This window comes from Scyliorhinus canicula, chromosome 18 (assembly GCF_902713615.1).
Source record: "Scyliorhinus canicula chromosome 18, sScyCan1.1, whole genome shotgun sequence".
NCBI classification, from domain to species: domain Eukaryota; kingdom Metazoa; phylum Chordata; class Chondrichthyes; order Carcharhiniformes; family Scyliorhinidae; genus Scyliorhinus; species Scyliorhinus canicula.
In genome coordinates this window covers 40,922,499-40,945,893 of record NC_052163.1, presented here as the reverse complement: position 1 = coordinate 40,945,893, position 23,395 = coordinate 40,922,499, and the positions used below count along the sequence as shown (strand labels likewise).

At 48.3% G+C, this 23,395-nt stretch overlaps 1 protein-coding gene across 5 annotated transcripts in view; it reads right to left on the bottom strand.

Annotated features, from left to right (window-relative positions):
• Positions 1 to 926: 926 nt before the first annotated feature.
• grin2cb (glutamate receptor, ionotropic, N-methyl D-aspartate 2Cb) overlaps positions 927 to 23,395 on the bottom strand; it is a 142,933-nt gene continuing 120,464 nt past the window's right edge. For 3 of the 5 annotated variants that reach the window (XM_038777750.1, XM_038777751.1, XM_038777752.1), the window contains 2 exons: positions 19,012 to 20,475; positions 927 to 1,595 (listed from right to left, as the gene is read on the bottom strand). In XM_038777750.1, the coding sequence (XP_038633678.1) occupies positions 1,575 to 1,595; positions 19,012 to 20,475 (1,485 nt within the window). In that variant the 3' untranslated portion in view covers positions 927 to 1,574. Of the gene's footprint in view, positions 1,596 to 15,760; positions 15,849 to 18,745; positions 20,476 to 23,395 lie in introns of all 5 variants that reach the window. The other 2 variants (XR_005458024.1, XR_005458025.1) reach the window with 2 other exon arrangements.

Sequence of the window (23,395 nt, the reverse complement as noted above, 5' to 3'; positions counted from 1 at the left end):
AGCTGCTATTCAACCTAGCCAGTTGTTGATAAGATGAGCCCAGATCCAGGGTGACAATCCTTCCCCTCCGCCCCTCTGCTACTGCAGGCATTTCCAGGCAAAATGACACCTGTTCCTCTCCAGTGTTGTCTGAGATCGCACACATTTTTCCATCTAAGGCAGATCCTTAACTTTCAATCTGTTTGCTGTTGATGCGGATTATCTGGTCCAACTCTTATTTTGGTTCGTTGTACCTTCTGAATTTTTTGATGTCTTCTAACCAACAAGGCACAATCCCTTTCACGTATTCGTGACCCGATGTGCTTCGTTACTGTGTGTGCACGGCTCTTGTTAATGTTAGGAGCTCAATTGCAGAAAGGAAGATCAATATGAGGGACAACGGTCATGGATTGGAACTGGTATTCAACGATGGTTCTCCTTTATTTCTCACTCTTTATTGCTACAATTAAAACACAATGTAAACAACAGTTGTCATCGCTCAGAATGAAATACACTGACATGGTCCCATTACACAAAGTGACACATTCTGACAGAGTCTGGTGAGTTGGGCCAGTTGTACAGCAGATTGTGTTGTCATGCATGTTGTCATTCACTGACAGCTTGAAAGACTCTTTGTCTCCCTCTTCTCTCTGTCTCCCTCTTCTCCTCTCTGTCTCTCTCTTCTCCCCTGTCTCCCTCTTCTCCTCTCTGTCTCTCTCTTCTCCTCTGTCTCCTTCTTCTCGTCTCTGTCTCCTGATCCCTCAATCTTTCTACACCTACTTTCCCTTCTCTCCCATCTCCCCACCAATCCTACACCCCTCCCCCCCCGTCCACCCCATCTGACCTCTTCTCTCTCTCTCTATTTATTCCTCCCGCACCCCTCACTCCCCCCCTCCCCCTCCATTCTTGTTTCTCCCCCACGCCCCCATCCCCCTCCCCTCCCCCTCCCTGTCTTTTTCTCTCCATGTATATGGTGGGTGTTGTGTCAGTGTTCAGTGAAGGGCTGTGGCAGTGTGAGAGGTAATGAGTGATGCAGGAGTGTGCTATTAGGGATTGGGTTTTCACAATCAGCGTATCCGAGCACGTGTGATATAGTCTACACAAAGCACGACACAGAACAGAAAATAACCCGTTTAGTCTGGGCCTCTGTTTCCAGTAATGTTTTGGATATGGAGCTGATTAATTTTTGCAATATTAATACAGAAGTTAGTATTTGTACTGTGTTTGGTGTGGTCAAAGAAGGCTGTGTTAGTATCTTTAAATGCCTGACATCAAGTGAATAGAGGTACCATTTGCTACAGAGGGAGCTGGACATACAAAGGTTTTGCACTTGAACACGTACTGACAGGTACAGCACATTAAAAAAGAAGTCATGTTCAGGACGTTGAAACTCTCATTAGAATTGGTGTCATCAGTTTAATCTAGGTCCAAGCCCCAGGAGGGTGAGGGGTGGGTCCAGGCACAGGATGGGGGTGGGTCCAGGTTTCCGGGCAAGGGGGTGGCAAGGGGGTGGCAAGGGGAGCAAGTCCACGCCCCGGAGGGGCAGTTCGAGGTCGCCCAGGGGCAGGTCCAGGCCCAGTGTACGATATGCCGTATCAGACTGCCACCGTGGCTTCCTGTAAGGAATAAGCAGAATTGGGATTATATTCAACTCCGGAGCTTGCAATAGGACTGAACCCACCATCATCACAAGACACTAACTTCTCCTGACTGCATATTCAACCATCAGTTAAAATGTTACCATTGAACAGATAGACAACCTGGGACTGATGCACAACTCCCAAAATGGTCTTAAAAACACAATACTCCTCACCGATACTCGCATTTTAACAGAAACATTTGGGATGGTGACAAGATTCTCAAGAAATAAATTGATTCCTCTGTGCATTAAAGGGTCCTGTTAGAAATGTGTTGATGCTGTGATATCTGACCAATAATAATAAGCTTTACTGTCACAAGTAGACTTACACTAACACTGCAATGAAGTTACTGTGAAAAGCCCCTAGTCTCCCCATTCCGGTGCCTGTTTGGATGCACAGAGGGAGAATTCAGAATGCCCAAATCACTTAACAAGCTAGTCTTTTGGGTCGAAACCGGAGCACCCGGAGGAAACCCACACAGACATGGGGATAACGTGCAGATCCGCACAGACAAGGGGCAGCACGGTAGCCTTGTGGATAGTACAATTGCTTCACAGCTCCAGGGTCCCAGGTTCAATTCCGGCTTGAGTCACTGTCTGTGTGGAGTCTGCACATCCTCCCCGTGTGTACGTGGGTTTCCTCCGGGTGCTCTGGTTTCCTCCCACAGACCAAAGATGTGCAGGTTAGGTGGATTGGCCATGATAAATTGCCCTTAGTGTGCAAAATTGCCCTTAGTGTTGGGTGGGGTTACTGGGTTATGGGGATAAGGTGGAGGTGTTGACCTTGGGTAGGGTGCTCTTTCCAAGAGCCGGTGCAGACTCGATCGGCCGAATGGCCTCCTTCTGCATTGTAAATTCTATGAGACAGTGACCCAAGCCGGGAATCAAACCTGTGAAATATCCAAAGTCAGTTTAAAGGTCAACTTTTTCGCTTGGAGGTGGGGGTCATGTTTACATATTACCCTTGGTCACGGGCCGATGGGAAAATGTTTGGAAAGATGAGGTGTGGCAGAACTGGATTTCAACCAATGTTGGGAAATAAACTAATTTTGAGCAAAAGTAAGGCAATGCAAGCAATAAATTGTTTAATTTAAAAAAAATATAATTTAAAAAAATGACCAATGTGTATGGAATTTAGTGTATGTGGGTGGGGGAGCATGAATGGGTGTGTGTTGGTTTAGTGTATGTGGGTGGGGGAGCATGAATGCGTGTGTGTTGGTTTATGGGAGTTGGCATGAGTGAGAAGCCAGAGTCTGCACGTTTGGCAGCCTCTGGCTCTCCCCAACAATCTCACTCCATCTTTTGCACCTTTATTTTCTCTCTCTTTCTCTCTCTCTCTCTCTCTCTCTCACACACCCTCTCTCTCTCTCTCTCCGCCCCCCTCTCTCTCGCCCCCCCTCTCTCTCGCCCCCTCTCTCTCGCCCCCCCCTCTCTCTCTCTCGCCCACCCTCTCTCTCTCTCGCCCCCCCCCTCTCTCTCGCCCCCCCCCTCTCTCCCCCTCTCTCTCTCGCCCCCCCTCTCCTCGCTCTCGCCCCCCCTCTCTCCCCCCCTCTCTCTCCGCCCCCCTCTCTGTCCTCTCGCCTCCTCTCTCATCGCGCCACCTTCTCTCGCTCTCACCCCCTCTCTCGCTCTCCCCCATCTCTCTCGCTCTCGCCCCCTCTCTCTTGCCCCCCATCTCTCTCTCACCCCCCCTCTCGCTCGTGCCCTCTCTCTCCCTCGCCCCCTCTCTCTCGCTCGTCCCCTCTCTCTCTTGCCCCCCTCTCTCTCTTGCCCCCGCTCTCTCCCCCTCTCTCTCTCACCCGCCTCTCTCTCTCGCCACCTCTCTCGCTCTCACCCCCTCTCTCGCTCGCCCCCATCTCTCTCGCTCTTGCCCCCCTCTCTCTCGCCCCATCTCTCTCTCGCCCCTTCTCTCTCTCTCTCTCTCTCTCTCTCTTGCCCCCTCTCTCTTGCCCCCCCATTTCTATCTCACCCTGCTCTTTCGCTCGCCGCCTCTCTCTTGCTCGTCCCCCACTCTGTCTTGCCCCCTCTCTCTCTCTCAACCCCTCTCTCTCTCGCCCCCTCTCTCTCTCTCTCACGCCCTCTGTCTCTTGCCCCCTCTTTCTCTTGCCCCCCCCCCTCTTTCTCGCCTCCTCTTGCACTCGCTCCCTCTCCTCTCTCTCGCTGGCACTCTCTCTCTCTCTCTCACACTTGTCCCCCTCTCTCTCACACTTGTCCCCCTCTCTCTCCCTCGCACGCGCCCCCTCTCCTGTCTCTCTAACTCGCCCTTGTCCCCTCCTGTTTCTCTGTCTCTCATGCTCATAACCTCACACTTATCCACGTTAAACTCCATCCATCATATTTTGGCCCACTCCCCTAACCTATCTACATATGTTTGTCAAATTCCTGGAATTCCCTCGCGAACAGTACAATGGCTGTATCTCACTCGCTCACCCTCTCGCCCCTGTGGACTACTGCAGTTCAAGAAGGCAGCTCACCACCAACTTCTCACGGCAAATAGGGATCCTGTCAAAATGAATCAAAAACACACAACTCACTCACACTCTCTCACACACACACACTCACTCACACACTCACACACTCACATGCACACTCAATCCCCCTCTCTCACACACACACACTCCCCCCTCACACACACACACACTCCCCCTCTCTCACACACACACACACTCCCCCTCTCTCTCACACACACACACACTCCCCCCTCACACACACACACACTCCCCCTCTCTCACACACACACACACTCCCCTCTCTCACACACACACACTCCCCCCTCACACACACACACACTCCCCCCTCACACACACACACACTCCCCCCTCTCTCACACACACACACTCCCCCCTCACACACACACACACTCCCCCTGTCTCACACACACACACACACTCCCCCCCCACACACACACACACACTCCCCCTCTCTCACACACACACACACTGCCCCTCTCTCACACACACACACTCCCCCCTCACACACTTCCCCCTCACACACACACACACACATACTCCCCCCACACACACACTCCCCCCTCACACACACACACACACTCCCCCCTCACACACTTCCCCCTCACACACACACACACATACTCCCCCCACACACACACTCCCCCTCACACACACTCCCCCTCACACACACACACACATACTCCCCCCACACACACTCCCCCCCCTCACACACACTCGCCCCTCACACACACACTCCCCCCACACACACACACAAACAGACATATTCCCCCTCACACACACACACATTCCCCCTCACACACACTCCACCCTCACCCACACACTCCACCCTCACCCACATACTACGTCCTCACACACATACTGCGTCCTCACACACTACCCCCCACACACACACACTACCCCCCTCACACACACACACACTACCCCCTCACACACACTACTCCCCACACACACACTCACACTACCCCCTCACACACACACACCCCATCACACACGCACTCTCACAAACATACGCACGCCTCCCTCTCTCTCACACATACACTCCTCTCTCTCTCTCCCCCCCCCCCCCCCCCCCACACACACACACACACACACACTTCCCTCTCTCTCTCTGTCTCATACACATATGCTGCCCCTCTCTGACTCACACACATACTTGTGGGGTTATCGGGAAGGTGTGAGTGGTAGTCACCACTGATGTATATTGTATATAGAGGATGTTGATTTAGTTGCTTTATGGTAAGGCCCTGTACTACAGGTACGGGGGTAGTTCCCTGCCTGCTGGCTCCGTCCAGTAGGCGGATTATAAATATCTGTGCACCCTGTACAGGAGCCATTTCGCCAGCTGCTGTAGGAGGCCACACATCTTATTGTAATAAAGCCTCGATTACATCCTACTCTCATCTTTGCGTAATTGATCGTGCATCAATACACTCCCCCTCTCTTATGTCTCACACGTACACTCCCTCTCTCTGTCTCTCACACGTACACTCCCCTTCTCTGTCTCTCACCCACGTACATGCCTCTTTGTCTCACACACGTACACTCCTCTCTCACACATTCTCCCCCCTCTCTCACACACGCTCCCCCCTCTCTCACACACGCTCCCCCCTCTCTCATACACACACCCCCCCCCCTCTCTCACAAAAGCCCCCCCTCACTCACACACGCTCGCCCCTCTCTCACACACGGTCCCCCCTCACTCACACCCACTCCCCCCTCTCTCATACACACCCCCCTCACAAAAGCCCCCCTTCACTCACACACGCTCCCCTTTCTCTCACACACACTCGCCCCTCTCACACACGGTCCCCCCTCACTCACACCCACTCCCCCCTCTCTCACACGCTCCCCCCTCTCACATATGCTCCCCCCCTCTCTCACACACGCTCCCCCCCTCACACACACACACTCTCCCCTCACACACACTCTCCCCCCCCCCCCCCATAATCACACACGCCCTCTCACAAACACACGCACACCTCCCTCAATGTGATGAATGGTATCGGTAACTGCTGTAACTGTACCTTGCCTTTAATACATTGGCCGTTTAAGACCAGGCTTGGAACCCTGGGGGACTCTGCCTCTGGCTCCGCCCCCAGGAAACGGTATATAAGATGATGCTCACTGGGCAGCAGGCTGTGACCACACTTCTCGGCAGCTGTCCGGTTCTCTGATGATTAAAGCCTTTGAATTACCAATCTTCTCTCCCGTGTCGTAATTGAGGGTATCTCACTCTCTCACACATGGACACAGACCCCCCGATACGCCCCCTCTCCCACTCACATGCACACACACACACACTCCATCTCTCCCACTCACACGCACGCGCACCCCCTCTCTCACTCACACGCACGCGCACACACGCGCGCACACACACTCCCCCCTCACACACACACAGATCCCCCTCACACACCCTCTCTCACACACAGCCCCCCCCTCTCACTCACACTATCCCCCCCACCCCACATGCACACCTTTCCCCTCTTTCGCGCGCACACTCCCACACACACACTCCACCCCCCTACACACACTCCACCCCCCCCCCACACACACTTCCCTCTCTCTCTGTCTCTCACACACGTACATTCCACCTCTCTGTCTCACTCACATACACTCCTCTTCTCTGTCTCACGCATGTACACTCCTCCTCTCTCTCTCTCACACACACACTCGATCATACGACAATCTCCAGCCACAACTCCTTCTGACCAGGGGTTCCACAACGTCTCAGCCCGCTTCTTCTCAAACTTGTCGCAGATCATGGGTACCACCAGGCCCCACTTCCCAGTTCACTGCTTCCCCACAGGTCACTCTTGCAGATCCGCTGCTTCCCCTGGGCCCCACTCTGCGGCTCAGTTTGCCTGGCCCTGCCTCCTGGCAGAGTTTTCCCAGGCCCCGAACTCCATGCTTGGTTTTCTCCGATCACCGACTTTCTCTCCCATGTTTGCTGCTGATGGCAGTGTTGAGCCTCACAGTAACAAACAGGTGAGACAAGCAGCCTGTTATTGGTGGAGCCTCCCCTTGAACAATCGTCTATTGCAACTTACATTTGTGACAGGCATTTTCAAACCTGGCTCTGGGGCTTGCACAGAGGAGCTTCGCGGGCCGGATGCGGCCCATGGGCTGTACTTTGGACAGGCCTGGTTTAAAATGTGACCTTTCACAAATTGCAGTGGCGGAACATACTCTGCACCGAGATTGTAAGAAGTCTTCCAACACCAGGTTAAAGCCCAACAGGTTTGTTTGGAATCACTAGCTTTCGGAGCGCAACTCCTTCATCAGGTGATGAAAGAGCAACGCTCCTTCTTACTGTGATCACCCCAGTCCAACGCCGGCATCTCAACATCATGGCTACACTGAGATTGATAACATTATAACAAGAGTCGATTCACAACGCGATCCCGTTGTAATGGTCACAATTCACTGGGACTTCTCCTCAGCTACCAAACGTGCAAACTCAATTCCCCCGGAGTTATCTCTAACCGTGTAATGTTAGAAGGTAGGATGCACTGAGATGGCATTTTAATCATGTAATTTATGACTCAAAGTTAGGGATTAGATCATGTATTACCATGAATTGAGGACTGGTCAGTGGACAAAAAACAAAGTCGGAACAAACAGAACATTTGGCAAGTTGTAACTAGGGCGGTATTGTAAGGATCCATATTTGGGTCTCAGCTATTTGAAAAATCTACTCATGATTTAGATGAACAATCAAAGTTTCCTGATGGTAGAAAATCAGATGGGACAATTAGCAGTGAGGAGGATATGAAAAAGTTGAGAGAATGAGCAAAAACATGGCTGATGGAATACCAAGCGATGATGTGTCAACTTATCCCCTTTAATAGGAAGAATACAAAATTGGAATTTTTCTTAAAACTCTAGACTGTGAATGTCCGTGTTCAGAGGAACCTGGGTGTCTTTGTAAGTAAATCACAACGTTAATATGCACCTACAGCAAGCGATTAGAAAACCAAATGATAGGTTTATTGTAATGGGCATTGGTAAGATCACAGCTGGAATACTGTGTACCATTTTGGTGCTCCAGTTCATTGGACTGACTCTTGGGATGCCTTATGAAGAGACATTGAGCACACCAGGTCTATATTTCCTAGAGTTTGGAAGGACGAAAAGTGATCACATTGTCAAGCTCCTTAAGAATTTCATGTGTTTCAGGGCAGATGTTGGAAGGATGTTTCTCCTGGCTGGCATGTCTACATTACGGGATCATTGCCTCGGCTTAAGGGATTGGCATTTAGGACTGAGATAAAAGGTTTGTGAACTCGAGGGCTATGGATCTTTGCAACCTTTTACCACAAAAGCGTTGTAGATGCTCATTTGATAAGTGTATTGAAGTCAGAGATGGTGGTACCCATGATCTACGACAAGTTTGAGAAGAAGCGGGCTGAGATGTTGTGGAACCCCTGGTCAGAAGGAGTTGTGATATTTGGGCACTAAGGGAATTAAGGAATATGGGGACAGTGTGGGAAGGTCAAGTTGAGATAATAATAATAGGCTTCAATGAAGTTACTGTGAAAAGCCCCTAATCGCCACATTCCAACGCCTGTTCGGGGAGGTCGGTACGGGAATTGAACCCGCGCTCCTGGCCTTATTCTGCATTACAAGTCAGCTATTTAGCCCACTGTGCTAAACCAGCCTCTTGGTAGAAGATGAGCCGTGATCTTATTGAATTATGAAGCAGGCTCAAAGGTCCAATTGGCCTCTTCTTGATCCTAATTCTTATGTTTTTAAGATCTTGATTCACACTGAAAACCCTCTTCAACTATAATGCTAAAATGTGATTGACAGAGATCGTTGTAATATTAGAACTTGCAAGTATGCAGTTGCTGGGGTGGGGTGGGGGGAGCGAAAGAGAGAGAGAGAGAGAGCCCAAACATGTAAAGCAGTGAGAGAGAGGGAAGAAGTACAAGTGTTGAAAAATGTGGACCGAGTCTGTAAACGGAACGGTAGTAACATTGTAAATTGGCTTCACTATATGAGGAAGAGTGGGGGGATAAATTACAGGGAAATATTTAATTTGATCTACCTAGAACTTCAATTAGATCAAGTAAGTTGTTTTAAAAATAACTCAAATAAGTTAATTAAAGACATAAACTTCAAATAAAACAAGGTTAAATAGGATTGGCAGAGCAGATGGTCTGCTATAATCACAGCATGTAGGGAGTCTGTGAAGATCATTATAATCCTGGTCACCTCTAACTGCAGTGATTCAGACAATCAGCTTAGAGCTGTTGAGCGCTGGTGTCTAAGGTGCCAGAATTGCAGTGTGTCAGGGAGGGGGTTACCTGGACACTTTGATCTGGGAGGCAGTGAGTATCCTTTGGTTAGGAATTGATACAGGTCTTGCTAGTGGTCAGGGATAGGAGGAGGTGACTGCAGGTCAGCAAGTAAGGGAATTCCAAATATGGTGCTGATGAAATATCTTCCTTTGCACTTATTCAAACAAGGCTCTTTCTGCCAGTGTGGGTGAGTAGCAGAGCAGTCCGGGGAGCCGTTCAAACGGCTGGGGTGAAGGAAGCACATTCAGACCAACATCTTCTCATGAAGGGAGGGAGAAGGAAAGTGGCTGTTATAGGGGTTGGGATATTATGGAAGATATTTACACAGTGCATTTTGAGGTTGTAAGCAATACATCATAGAATCCCTACACTGAAGGAGGCCATTCGGTCCATCAGGTCTGCACTGACCCTTTGAATGAGCACTCTGCCCATTGAGGAGTGTCCCTGTAATCTCATAACATAACCTGCACATCCCTGGACATTAAGGGGTAATTTAACATGGTCGATCCACCTAACGCACACATCTTTGGATTGTGGGGGGCAGCACGGTGGTGCAGTGGTAGCACTGCAGCCTCACGGTGCTGAGGTCCCAGGTTCGATCCCGGCTCTGGGTCACTGTCCGTGTGGAGTTTGCACATTCTCCCCGTGTTTGCGTGGGTTTCGCCCCCACAACCCAAAGATGTGCAGGGTAGATGGATTGGCCACACTAAATTGCCCCTTAATTGGAAAAATGAAATGGGTACTCTAAATGAAAAAACAAAAATCTTTGGACTGTGGGAGGAAACCCACACAGACACACTGGGAGAACGTACAAACTCCACACAGTCACCCGAGGCTGGAATTGAACCCGGGTCCCTGGTGCTGTGAGGCAGAAGTGCTAACCACTGTGCTACCATGCCACCCTCTTTTTTATCGGGTGAGTGGGTGACTTGTTTAAGAGTGTGGGCCCGTTAAATTTTACTCATGTGGCCTGTGTGGGGACTTTTGGCGATTTAGAGAGAACACTGCTGTAATTAATAGAGTAGATAAAGGAGAACCAGGGGGTGTGGTGTCCTTGGATTTTCAAAAAAAGAAAATCTGAAAAGGTGCCACACAAGGTTATTACCCAAAATCCAGGCTCATAGGATTGGGGGAAATCCATTGTCATGGAATAAGGATTGGCTAATGAATGTAAAATCGAGTTGGAATAGCTGCTATATTTTGGGATGTCGGTGTGGAGTGCTGCAAAGGATCAGATCTTGGGTCTCAATTATTTCAAATCTATTTCAATAACTTAAATAAATGTACCAAGTGCAATGCAATTAAGGTGCAACTTGGCATGGCTAATCCGCCTAGCCTGCACATCTTTGGATTGAGCAAACACGGGGAGAATGTGGATACTCACACGGACAGGGACCTGGGATCAAACTTGGGTCCTCAGCACCGTGAGGCAGCAGTGCTAACCTCTAGGCCACCGTGCCACCTTTCAAAACATCTAAGTTGGTTGAAGTTAGTTGGGAAGGTAAGCTGTGAGGAGGATGCAAAGTGGTAACAAAGAGAGATAGACAGGTTGAGTGAATTGGCAAGAATATGGCAGATGTTGTACCATGTGGTAAAGTGTGAAGATATCCACTTTGGTAGGAAAACTAAAAAGTAATATTTTTGAAATGGCAAGACCAGGAAATTTTGTATTCCGAGCAATATCGGTGCTCTTGTATTAGGTATAGCAAGCAATAAGGAATGCAAATGTTACGTTAGCAAAGGAATTGGAGTATAAAGCCTTACTATAATTATGCACGGCTATGATGAGGCCATATGTGGAGCATTATAGTTAGATTTTGATTCCTGTACCCAAGGAAAGATACATTTTCCCAAGAGGGAGTGAAATAAAGATTCACTATAGTAATTCCTGGGACGAGAGAGTTATCCTATGAGACAAGATTGAATAGAATGGGCCTATGTTCCTTACCGTGAATGAGAGGTGACCTCAGAGAAACATCTTACAGGATTTGACAGGGCAGATGTTGAGAGGCTGTTTCCGCTGGCTCGGGAATCTAGAACATTCGGTCACAGAATAGAGGGTTGGACAATTAGAACTGACCCGAGAAGAAATTCCCTTACTCAAAGGGTTGTGAACCTTTAGATATATTTACCTCACGAGAGTTATGAATGCTCAGTCATTGAAAATTTTCAAGACAGCAATCAGGATTTTTTGGATATTGAGGAAATAAAAGTATGTGGGTCTAGTGCACGAAGGTTGAGATGAGTCCTATCAGCCAAGATTGTATTGAAATGGATTGGATTTGTTTATTGTCACGTGTACCGAGGTACAGTGAAAAGTATTTTTCTGCAAGCAGCTCAATGGCAGAGCAAGCTCAAAAGGCTTTAATGGTTTATTCCAGCCCCTATTCCTCATTTTCTTAGTCATGTCCCATCCAGAAGACGGGAAGGAAAATACTAGGCTGCATCAACCTGGCTACTATATAACATTATTATTTTATTTTTAAAATGGACAAAGGCTTTAGGCTGACATGGCTGACTAGCCATGGCTCATACCAGAGCAATTTCTAGCTTTCAGAGGCCCCAGTGCCTGCACAAAATCAAATTCCAAAGAAATGCCCCAACACCATTTATATTTCTAACGCAAAGCTGGCCAATGACGATGGTATACCTGCAAGGACAAAATAGACCCTGACTCCACTATTAAATATCTCAAGATTCCAGACACAGACAAATATATCCTTTGACTTAAAGCCCAGAAGAGAATGTGGGCGGTCTGTCACCTGACCTCATCCAAGCTACTTGAACCTGCAATAATGCCATGTGGAACTGACCCAGGTGGTCTATCATTTTACCACCTAACAGGTACCAGCATATCACAGCTCAGTGCAGGTAAATTGCCTGGCCCTCACCTACACTGTACACTGTTGAAGAATTGGCACTGCTGTATCAGTGTCTGCAAAACTAATTTATCCCTGTGTGCCTCCTTCCAATGGGAAAGCCCTTGCTTCTGGAAAGATGGATCAGCCGGCTATCCTCTGGAGGAATGCACCAGTGGATTTCTGATTCTGGGCTCTGGACTCATATGAAACCTTAACACATTTTATCTTGGTATTTCCCTATACCCCTTTCTTTTCCTTTTTCCTCTTATTTTGTATGAGTGTAAATAGGTTGGACATCGTGACACCTTTACCATATTTATGTCTAGAAAATATCCCAACCTCCATATTTTACCTTCTCTCCAGTTTGCCGTTTGGTTTTTGAGAGGATTGGACCACTCCAAATTGAAGGAGGACATTCAAGTGGGGGGAACAAAAGACAAGTGGTAGAGGATTCTGCTATCAGGGTATAGATAGCATCCTTTGTAAACAGGGTCAAGGGTCACACATAGTGTGTTGCCTACCTGGTGCCAGGGTGAGGACATCTCGAAGCGGCCTGAAAGGATTTTGGAGAGGGAGAGGGCAAGTTCATGTTGGGACCAACAACATAGGCAAGTGTGGGCAGGAGGTCCTGTTTGGAGATCAGGAATTAGGAACAAAATTAAAGAGCAGGATCTCAAGGTCTTTGATCTCTAGATTATTACCTAAGCCACATACAAATTGGCATAGAGATAAGAAAATCAGGAAAGTAAATATTGACTAAAGGAGTGGTGTGGGAAAGAGGGGTCCCATTTTGTGAGGCACTGCCATCAGTATTGGGACAGAAAGGAGCTATACCGTTGGGACTGTCTCCACCTGATCGGGTGGTCCAGGACCAGTGTCCTAGCAGAAAGGATAAATAGGGTGGTCACAAGGACTTTAAACTAGTAAATGTGGGGGTGGTAGAGTCAAAACAGGACTGAGTAAATAAACAGTCAGGCATCCTTCAGGTACAGCAGGTAATGGCAAAACTGTAGGTATACAGTTTTCAAGCTTTCTATAGGTATGTCAGGAATAAAAGAATGACTAGGGTAAGAGTAGGGCCAGTCAAGGACAGTGGTGGGAAGTTGTGTGTGGAGGCTGAGGAGATAAGCGAGATACTAAATGAATACTTTTCGTCAGTATTCACTCAAGAAAAAGATAATATTGTGGAGGAGAATGCTGAGACCCAGGCTATTAGAATAGATGGCATTGAGGTGCGTAGGGAAGAAGTGTTGGCAATTCTGGACAAGGTGAAAATAGATAAGTCCCCGGGGCCGGATGGGATTTATCCTAGGATTCTCTGGGAAGCCAGGGAAGAGATTGCTGAGCCTTTGGCTTTGATTTTTAGGTCATCATTGGCTACAGGAATAGTGCCAGAGGACTGGAGGATAGCAAATGTGGTCCCTTTGTTCAAGAAGGGGAGTAGAGATAACCGCGGTAACTATAGGCCGGTGAGCCTAACGTCTGTGGTGGGTAAGGTCTTGGAGAGGATTATAAAAGATATGATTTATAATCATCTAGATAGGAATAATATGATTAGGGATAGTCAGCATGGTTTTGTGAAGGGTAGGTCATGCCTCACAAACCGTATCGAGTTCTTTGAGAAGGTGACTGAACAGGTAGACGAGGGTAGAGCAGTTGATGTGGTGTATATGGATTTCAGTAAAGCCTTTGATAAGGTTCTCCACGGTCGGCTATTGCAGAAAATACGGAGGCTGGGGATTGAGGGTGATTTGAAATGAAATGAATGAATGAAAATCGCTTATTGTCACAAGTAGGTTTCAATGAAGTTACTGTGAAAAGCCCCTAGTCGCCACATTCCGGCGCCTGTTCGGGGAGGCTGATACGGGAATTGAACCGTGCTGCTGGCCTGCCTTGGTCTGCTTTCAAAGCCAGCAATTTAGCCCTGTGCTAAACCAGCCCCAGATTTAGAGATGTGGATCAGAAATTGGCTAGTTGAAAGAAGACAGAGAGTGGTAGTTGATGGGAAATGTTCAGAATGGAGTTCAGTTACGAGTGGCGTACCACAAGGATCTGTTCTGGGGCCGTTGCTGTTTGTCATTTTTATAAATGACCTAGAGGAGGGCGCAGAAGGATGGGTGAGTAAATTTGCAGACGACACTAAAGTCGGTGGAGTTGTAGACAGTGCGGAAGGATGTTGCAGGTTACAGAGGGACATAGATAAGCTGCAGAGCTGGGCTGAGAGGTGGCAAATGGAGTTTAATGTGGAGAAGTGTGAGGTGATTCACTTTGGAATGAATAACAGGAATGCGGAATATTTGGCTAATGGTAAAATTCTTGGTAGTGTGGATGAGCAGAGGGATCTCGGTGTCCATGTACATAGATCCCTGAAAGTTGCCACCCAGGTTGATGGGGTTGTGAAGAAGGCCTATGGTGCGTTGGCCTTTATTGGTAGAGGGATTGCGTTCCGGAGCCATGAGGTCATGTTGCAGTTGTACAAAACTCTAGTACGGCCGCATTTGGAGTATTGCGTACAGTTCTGGTCACCTCATTATAGGAAGGACGTGGAAGCTTTGGAACGGGTGCAGAGGAGATTTACCAGGATGTTGCCTGGTATGGAGGGAAAATCTTATGAAGAAAGGCTGATGGACTTGAGGTTGTTTTCGTTAGAGAGAAGAAGGTTAAGAGGTAACTTAATAGAGGCATACAAAATGATCAGAGGGTTAGATAGGGTGGACAGCGAGAGCCTTCTCCCGCGGATGGAGGTGGCTAGCACGAGGGGACATAGCCTTAAATTGAGGGGTAATAGATATAGGACAGAGGTCAGAGGTGGGTTTTTTACGCAAAGAGTGGTGAGGCCGTGGAATGCCCTACTTGCAACAGTAGTGAACTCGCCAACATTGAGGGCATTTAAAAATTTATTGGATAAGCATATGGATGATAAGGGCATAGTGTAGGTTAGATGGCCTTTAGTTTTTTTCCATGTCGGTGCAACATCGAGGGCCGAAGGGCCTGTACTGCGCTGTATCGTTCTATGTTCTATGTTCTATATTGATTAAACCAGAAGAGAGAAAGAATAAACGGGTGAATAAAGCATCAGTGCTGAGTGACAGGTTAGAGTGTATGGCCACATGAGAGTTCTATATATAAATGCACGGAGTGTAGGGAATAAATTAAATGAGCTGCAGGTACAAAATTAAATTGGAGATTATGATATAGTAGCCGTTACAGAGCATGGCTGTGGGATGGTCAGGACTGGGAACTCAATGTACCAGGTTATAAGGTTTACAGGAAGGAAAGGGAAAATTGCAGAGTGGGGGTGGGGGGGAGTAACGCGACTGATTAGAAACGGAAGCAATTATTTGGTGAGAGCGGCTATAATGAAGGGAACGTGGAGACCTTCTGGGTGGATCTCAGGAACAGTAAAGGATCTAAAACTGTAATAAAGGTTGTGTACAGGCCCCCGGTAGCAACTTATAAATGCAGAAATTAGGCAAGTGTGTCGCAAAGGCAAAGTAGTATTAACTTTACCATAGATCGGGAGAGGCAGTCAAACAGCTGTCAGAAAGGTAGTGAATTTCTGGATTGTGTCGGGGATAATTTCCTACATCAATATTTCCTGGAAACAACAAGGGGAAAAGCAATATTGGATTTAGTAATGAGTAATAAGCCTGATTTAATTCGTAACCTAATTGTGCATAAACATTTATCAAATAATGGTCATAACATGATCAAGTCCAATGTAATGTTTGAAAGTGAAAAGCATAAATAAGTTACAAGAATTTCAGATTTAGGTAGGACCGACTTTAATGAGATAATAATTTAATAATAATCTTTTTGTCACAAGTAGGCTTACATTAACATTGCAATGAAGTTACTGTGAAATGCCCCGAGTCGCCACATTCTGGCGCCTGTTCGGGTACACAGAGGGAGAATTCAGCACGTCCAAATTACCTAACACCTAACAGCGCGTCTTTCGGGACTTGTGGGAGGAAACCGGAGCACCCGGAGGAAACCCACGCAGACACGAGGAGAACGTGCAGACTCTGCACAGACCCTAGCCGGGAATCGAACCTGGGACCTTTGTGCTGTGATGCAACAATGCTAACCACTGTGCTACCGTGCCGCCCAAGGGATTAGACTGTCCACTGTAAACTGGGAAAATCTGCTGACAGGTAAAACACTGAACAACAGTCGAAGATGTTTAAAGAAACATTTAACGCAATATAGAACCAGATTATAGCCCTGAGAAGGAAAACCCTACTTCACAGCCATGGACAACTGGAGAGATAAGGGACAGCATAAAATTAAACGGGCTTACAAAAATTCAAAAAACAGCACAGATTCTCCTGAGTGGGAAAGATACAAAGACCAGTTATGGGGCCACAAAGCAGCTTATTGGAGCTGCTAAAGGGATTATGACAGAAAACTTGCAAGTGACATCAAAATCAACAAGAAGTTATAAATCAAAAATAAATAGTTGCGTAAAGGGTATGTGGGTGGTCAGGAGCAATATTGGCCAGCTAAAGTCTGTAACTGGGATACTGTCAATGACGATGGGGAAATGGCAGACATGAATAATTCGAATTGCCCCCGTATTTGCAGTAGGAAAGGAGGATGGCTTTTCAGAGGGCATTAATAGTGGATCAAGGACAAGGACTAAATAAAATGAACGTAGGTAAACATCAATAATGAGGAAATTAATAGAACTAAAGGTTGACAAATCCAGAGGACCTGATGGTTTCCACTTGAGGGTGTTAAGGTAAATAGGGGAGGACATTATAAATGCCCTAACTATGGGAATGGGCAAAACTGTGGCAGATGGATGTCAATGTAAGCAAGTGTGAGGTTATCCATTTTGGACCAAAAGAGGACAGATCAGGGTCCTTTCCAGATGGTATGGAACTAAATTCAGTGGATGTCCAAAGAGACCTGGGGGTTCAGATGCACAGACCTTTAAAATGACGCCAGCAAGTGCAGAAAGTAATCTAGAGGACTAGCGTACAAGGACACAGAGGTTAAGCTGCAGCTGTACAAAACCCTGATTAGACCCCACTTGGAGTACTGTGAGCAGGTCTGGGCATCCCACCTTAGGAAGGATATATGGAGGGAGTCAAACATAGGTTTACAAGAATGATACCAGGACTTCAGGGGTTAAGTTATGAGAGATTATACAGTTAGGCCTGTTTACTCTGGCGTTTAGAAGGTTACGGAGTGATCGGATTGAAGTTTTCAAGATATTAACAGGAAAAGACAGGGTAGATAAAGGGAAACTGTTTCCACTGGTTGGAGATTCTAGAACAATTGGGCAGTCTAGAAATTAGGGCCAAATCATTCAGGAGAGATGATAAGAAGCACCTCTACACACAAAAGGGGAAATCTCTTCCACAAATGGCGATTGATGCTAGATCAGTTGTTAATTTAAAATCTGAGACAGATACTTTTGTTGAACAAAGATTTTTTTAAAAATTTAGAGTACCCAATTATTTTTCTCCAATTAAGGGGCAATTTAGCATGACCAATCCACCTCCCCTGCACATCTTTGGGTTGTGGGGGTGAAACCCACGCAGACACTGGGAGAATGTACAAACTCCACACAGACAGTGGCCGAGGGCCGGGATCAAACCCGGGTCCTCAGCGCTGTAGGCAGCAGTGCTACCCACTGTGCCGCCTTGTTGAGCAAAGATATTAAAGGATGTGGGCCAAAGACAAGAGTATGGAGTTAGGCCACGGATCAGCCATGATCTCATTGAAAGACGGAACAGATTCGAGGAGCTGAATGGCCCACTCCGAACAGTTGTCTCTCTCGCCGTGTAATGTTCGAACTCAATTCGCTTGGAGATCTGTGCAATTGAGTGATGTTGGATCTCTGCTCAGGAGAGCCTGGGATTGGATATTATTGCATCAGAGAATGATCCCCCAATTGTCCCAATCTGTCAGCAGGATAAATAATTGAGCCTGAGTGTCAAGAGTACTGACAGCACCAAGGGACACAACATTCCAACCCCACCTCATGTTTGACCCCAGGTAACAGGCGCAGTTTGTCCATCAGAGAGCAGGCTATGGTGTTGATGATCACATGGCTGAGTGTACAGGTACAGGTACAGGTGCTGCACTGGCAATGTCTCAATGTCAGGTCAGTGACCTTGAGGTAAACTCAGCCCCTGAATCCACTCATGGGGACATAGCGGGACAGTTAGCCCCCGCAATAGTATAGTCTATGGAAACAGTTTGAAATATTTTGCTGTTTATAAATGCAAGGATTATATTTGTTTTGAAATGTTGGCACAGCTTGTGGCGCAGGCAGTCCTTGGCCAAGCTTTGCAGCTGCGATCAAGAGAAGCTCACTGCATGTGACAAACTCACTGGATATTTTATCTGATTTATAAACCCCCAAAATGGATGCTTCATTTCTACCGAAATAGATCTCATCCCCCACAAGAGAGCTCGGAATTCAGTGCTTTATTCTCACTGGAATTCATATTCCTTTGCCCCCAGCACTTTCTGCTCACTCACCTGAGACCCGCTTGGTTGTCATGACATCTTTTTCCCATGTAGGATTATGGCTGAATAGCCCAAGTGTTGGGGACTGGAAGAGTTAGATTGGGAAAAAATGTCATTTCAACCCAGATGGCTACCAGTAATCAAGATGCGCTCTGATCGGAGAGAGAGGGAAAAGTTGGAAAACACTCAAAATAATTGAACGGAGACAGGGATCACTGAATGAAAGAAAGGTGTTTTCACTCCTGGAGATAATTCTTTAAATTTTACTGAATCTATACCTCAGACTCGAGGCTGGAAAACCTTGCACACGATTTTCTCAAATGAGAGCAACTGATTGCTGCTCCTCCAGCCTCCAGCTCCTGGCTTCCCCTGACTCTCATCCCACGGTGGATCATTCTGCGCCTGCCAGCTGTGGGCTCCCTCACAGGACTGCCCAGAGGTGGAGTCCTTTTTTCCAAGTACTTCATCACAATGCCTCCGTCGCAGGATCGGTGCCCAGAGCCAATCAACCAGTTGAAGCGTTGGGAGCCCGCTCGGCGATGCCAGACGTACATGGAGGGACCAGGACAGGAATGCAACCACGAGTGTTGGTGAAGCTCTTTGGAGGCATGCCTCAGAGCAGCTGAGTTTTGTAGGCATGCCTCTCTGTAGGAGGGAAGCTTGGAAGACTGAGAATATTTGGGCCCACTTGGTGAACTACAGTACAAGTGCATCTTGTCTTGGCCATGATACCTTTCTCTTGGACCGGAGGGCTGCCTGACAGAGTCCCCTGCTGGTTCCAGGATCTCACTGTTTAGACTGGAGAATAAGTCAGTAATTCCTCCTCGCGATCCTAGCTTTTCCGAGTTTCCTGGCCTGTCTTGGAATCTTGAGTTGTCCTCCAGTTCTCTTGTTGCTTTGATATATGAAGATCGTCTGCTCACTGAAGTTAATTCCTCTGGCTGTGATTCAGAGTAAAGTCTGATACAGGAACTACAGTTGGCCTGGTAGGGATGTGACACTGGTGGGAGCAGGTTTCCCACTGGCCATTTCTCGGTCAATCCAATACTAGACTTCACTGCAGGCACCGTCTTTGTCCCACTCTGAGGGCCAACGTTTCCTGCAGAGCTACCGGCCAATTTCCTACAAGGCAGGGATAGTCTTCTTGAAAAATATTTTCTGTTGTAAATATCCTGGTAATGCAATGCGTTATTGCTGATGTAAGGAATGTAAGGAGATTTTAAATCATTCCTCAGATCAATTCCTCTGGCCTGTCTGAAATGTGCAGGGAACTCAGTTGGTGAAATCGGGTGAGGGTTGTGCATTACAGTTGCGGGTTTTGAAGCTAGGTATCTGCTATCTGGCCGGCTCTTGTATTTAATTATTGGTCGATCTGACCATCTCTCCTCCTGTTCTGAAGCGAGAGATGGGGATAATGTCACTGGAAGGCAGCGAAGCTGGTGTCTGCTAGGAATATAGGGAACAGAAAGTGGTTTCCTGCCTATGGCCTGAGATCCTTCAATCTGCTGTGAGGGTGCTTTGGGGAATCTGTTTTCGAGGTTTTCGCCTGTGCGTGTCCAGTGCTCTATTGTCTTTGTTGCGTTCTCCAAGGAATTTTCCACGTTTGTGGAGGATACCAAGTCTTTGGCTGCCTGCAACATCTTCAACATGTTGGCTTGAGAAAAGCTGGAGGAGACGATAGGAGAGGCCACATGAAGTGGGCTGGAGACTTCCTGTACACCATTGAAGCAGCTGTATATTCCCTGAAATGGAGGAAGTGAAACAGACAGCCTTGTTAGAATTCTTTACACCTTTCAAGGATTGGGCAACTGCAACCCTTTCACCTCAACCAACCAATCAGCTGAAAAATAATTTCTCCAATCAGGATTCAGTTTACTTTTGCATGCAAGGATCAGAAAATTAAATGTCAAAGTGAAATGTTTCAGTTATAGAGAACCTTTATATCTAATGTCTGCTCTCCGAGGGCAAGGGTTCGATACAGAGTCCACTGTCCCCATCAAGTACAGGAAAGGTACAGAATGGGGTCAGATGCAGAATAAAGTTCTCTCTACAGTGTCCGCATCAAACACTCCCAGGACCGGGACAGCATAGATCACAGAATTTACAGTACAGAAGGAGGCCATTCGGCCCATCAAGCCTGCACTGGCCCTTGGAAAGAGCACCCTACCTAAGCCCACACCTCCACCCAATCCCCACACTTCAACCCTATCCCCGTAACCCCACTTTACCTTTTTTTTTGGACACTAAGGGCAATTTAGCACACCCAATCCACCTACCCCTGCACATCTATGACATTTATGACAGAAATTGATAAATTCTTGATTTCTCGAGGAATTAAGGGCTATGGGGAGAGAGCGGGTAAATGGAGTTGAAATCAACCATGATTGAATGGTGGAGTGGACTCGATGGGCCGAATGGCCTTACTTCCACTCCTATGTCTTATGGTCTTATGGTCTTATCTTTGGACTGTGGGAGGAAACCGGAGCACCCGGAGAAAATCCACGCACACACGTTACAGACATAGGGTTAGATACTAGAGTTTTAAAAAATTCATTCATGGGATGTGGGCATTGCTGGCTAGGCCATTATTTATTATCCATCCCTAATTGCCCTTGAGAAGGTGATGGTGAGCTGCCTTTTTGGACTGTTGCAGTTCATGTGGTGTAGACACACCCAGAGTGCTGTTCGGTCGGGAGTTCCAGGAATTTGACACACCGACAGTGAAAGAATGGTGATATATTTCTTGATGTGGAGATGCCGGCGTTGGACTGGGGTGAGCACAGTAAGAAGTCTTACAACACCAGGTTAAAGTCCAACAGGTTTGTTTCAAACACGAGCTTTTGGAGCACGGCTCCTTCTTCAGGTCACCTGCTGTACGTGGCAGACCCAGAAGGGGGAATGCCGGAGATAATGGAACTATTAGCAGAGTTTGGGGACTTTTCGGGGTACAAACTGAATTTGGGCAAAAGCGAGGTTTTTGTGATACACCCGGGGGACCAGGGAGAGGGTATTGGGAGACTCCCCTTCAAGCGAGCAGGAAAGAGCTTTAGGTACTTAGGGGTGCAGGTGGCAAGGAACTGGGGGACCCTCCACAAGTTGAACTTTTCCAGGCTGGTGGAACAGATGGAGGAGGAATTTAAGAGGTGGGACATGGTACCGCTGTCGCTGGCGGGGAGGGTGCAGTCAATCAAAATGACGGTCCTCCCAAGGTTCTTGTTTTTATTTCAGTGCTTGCCCATCTTCCTCCCTAGGGCCTTCTTCAAAAAGGTGACGAGTAGCATCATGAGCTACGTGTGGGCGCACGGCACCCCAAGGGTGAGGAGGGTCTTTTTGGAGCGGAGTAGGGACAGTGGAGGGCTGGCACTACCCAATCTCTCGGGGTATTACTGGGCGGCAAATGTGTCAATGGTGCGCAAGTGGATGATGGAAGGGGAGGGGGCAGCTTGGAAACAAATGGAGAGGGCGTCCTGTGGCAACACAAGCCTGGGGGCCCTAGTAACGGCACCATGGCCGCTCCCCCCCACGAGGTACACCACGAGCCCGGTGGTGGCGGCCACCCTCAAGATATGGGGGCAGTGGAGGCGACACAGGGGGGAAATGGGAGGTCTGTTGGCGGCGCCAATAAGAGGGAACCATAGATTCATCCCGGGGAACATCGACGGGGGATTTCAGAGCTGGTACAGGGTGGGCATACGGCAGCTGAAGGACCTGTTTATAGAGGGGAGGTTTGCGAGCCTGGGAGGGCTGGAGGAGAAGTTTGAGCTCCCCCCGGGAAACATGTTCAGATATTTACAAGTGAAGGCATTTGCTAGGCGGCAGGTGGAGGGGTTCCCCCTGCTCCCCAGTAAGGGGGCGAGTGATAGGGTGCTCTCGGGGGTCTGGGTCGGAGGGGGGAAGATATCAGACATCTACAAGATAATGCAGGAGGCGGAAGAAGCATCAGGGGAGGAGCTGAAAGCCAAGTGGGAAGGGGAGCTGGGAGAGCAGTTAGAAGACGGGACGTGGGCGGATGCACTGGAGAAGGTCAATTCTTCCTCCTCGTGTGCGAGGCTGAGCCTCATTCAATTTAAGGTGCTGCATAGAGCTCACATGACGGGGACAAGGATGAGCCGGTTCTTTGGGGGTGAGGACAGGTGTGTCAGATGTCTGGGAAGCCCAGCGAACCATGTGCATATGTTCTGGGCATGTCCGGTGCTGGAAAGGTTCTGGAAGGGGGTGGCAAGGACGGTGTCGAAGGTGGTGGGGTCCAGGGTCAAACCAGGATGGGGGCTTGCGATCTTTGGGGTCGGGGTAGAACCGGGGGTACAGGAGGCTAGGGAGGCCGGAATACTGGCCTTTGCGTCCCTAGTGGCTCGACGAAGGATACTAATTCAATGGAAGGACGCGAGGCCTCCAAGCGTTGAAACTTGGATTAACGATATGGCTAGCTATATTCAGCTAGAAAGGATCAAATTTGCCCTGAGAGGGTCGGTACAGGGATTCTCCAGGCGGTGGCAACCTTTCCTTGACTTTTTAGATCAGAGATAGGCGTTCGGGGTCGTGGCAGCAGCAACCCGGGGGGGGGGGAGGGGGGGAGGGGGGAGGGGGAGGGGGAGGGGGAGGGGGGGAGGGGGGGGGAGGGGGAGGGGGAGGGGGGGGAGGGGGGGGGGAGGGGGGAGGGGA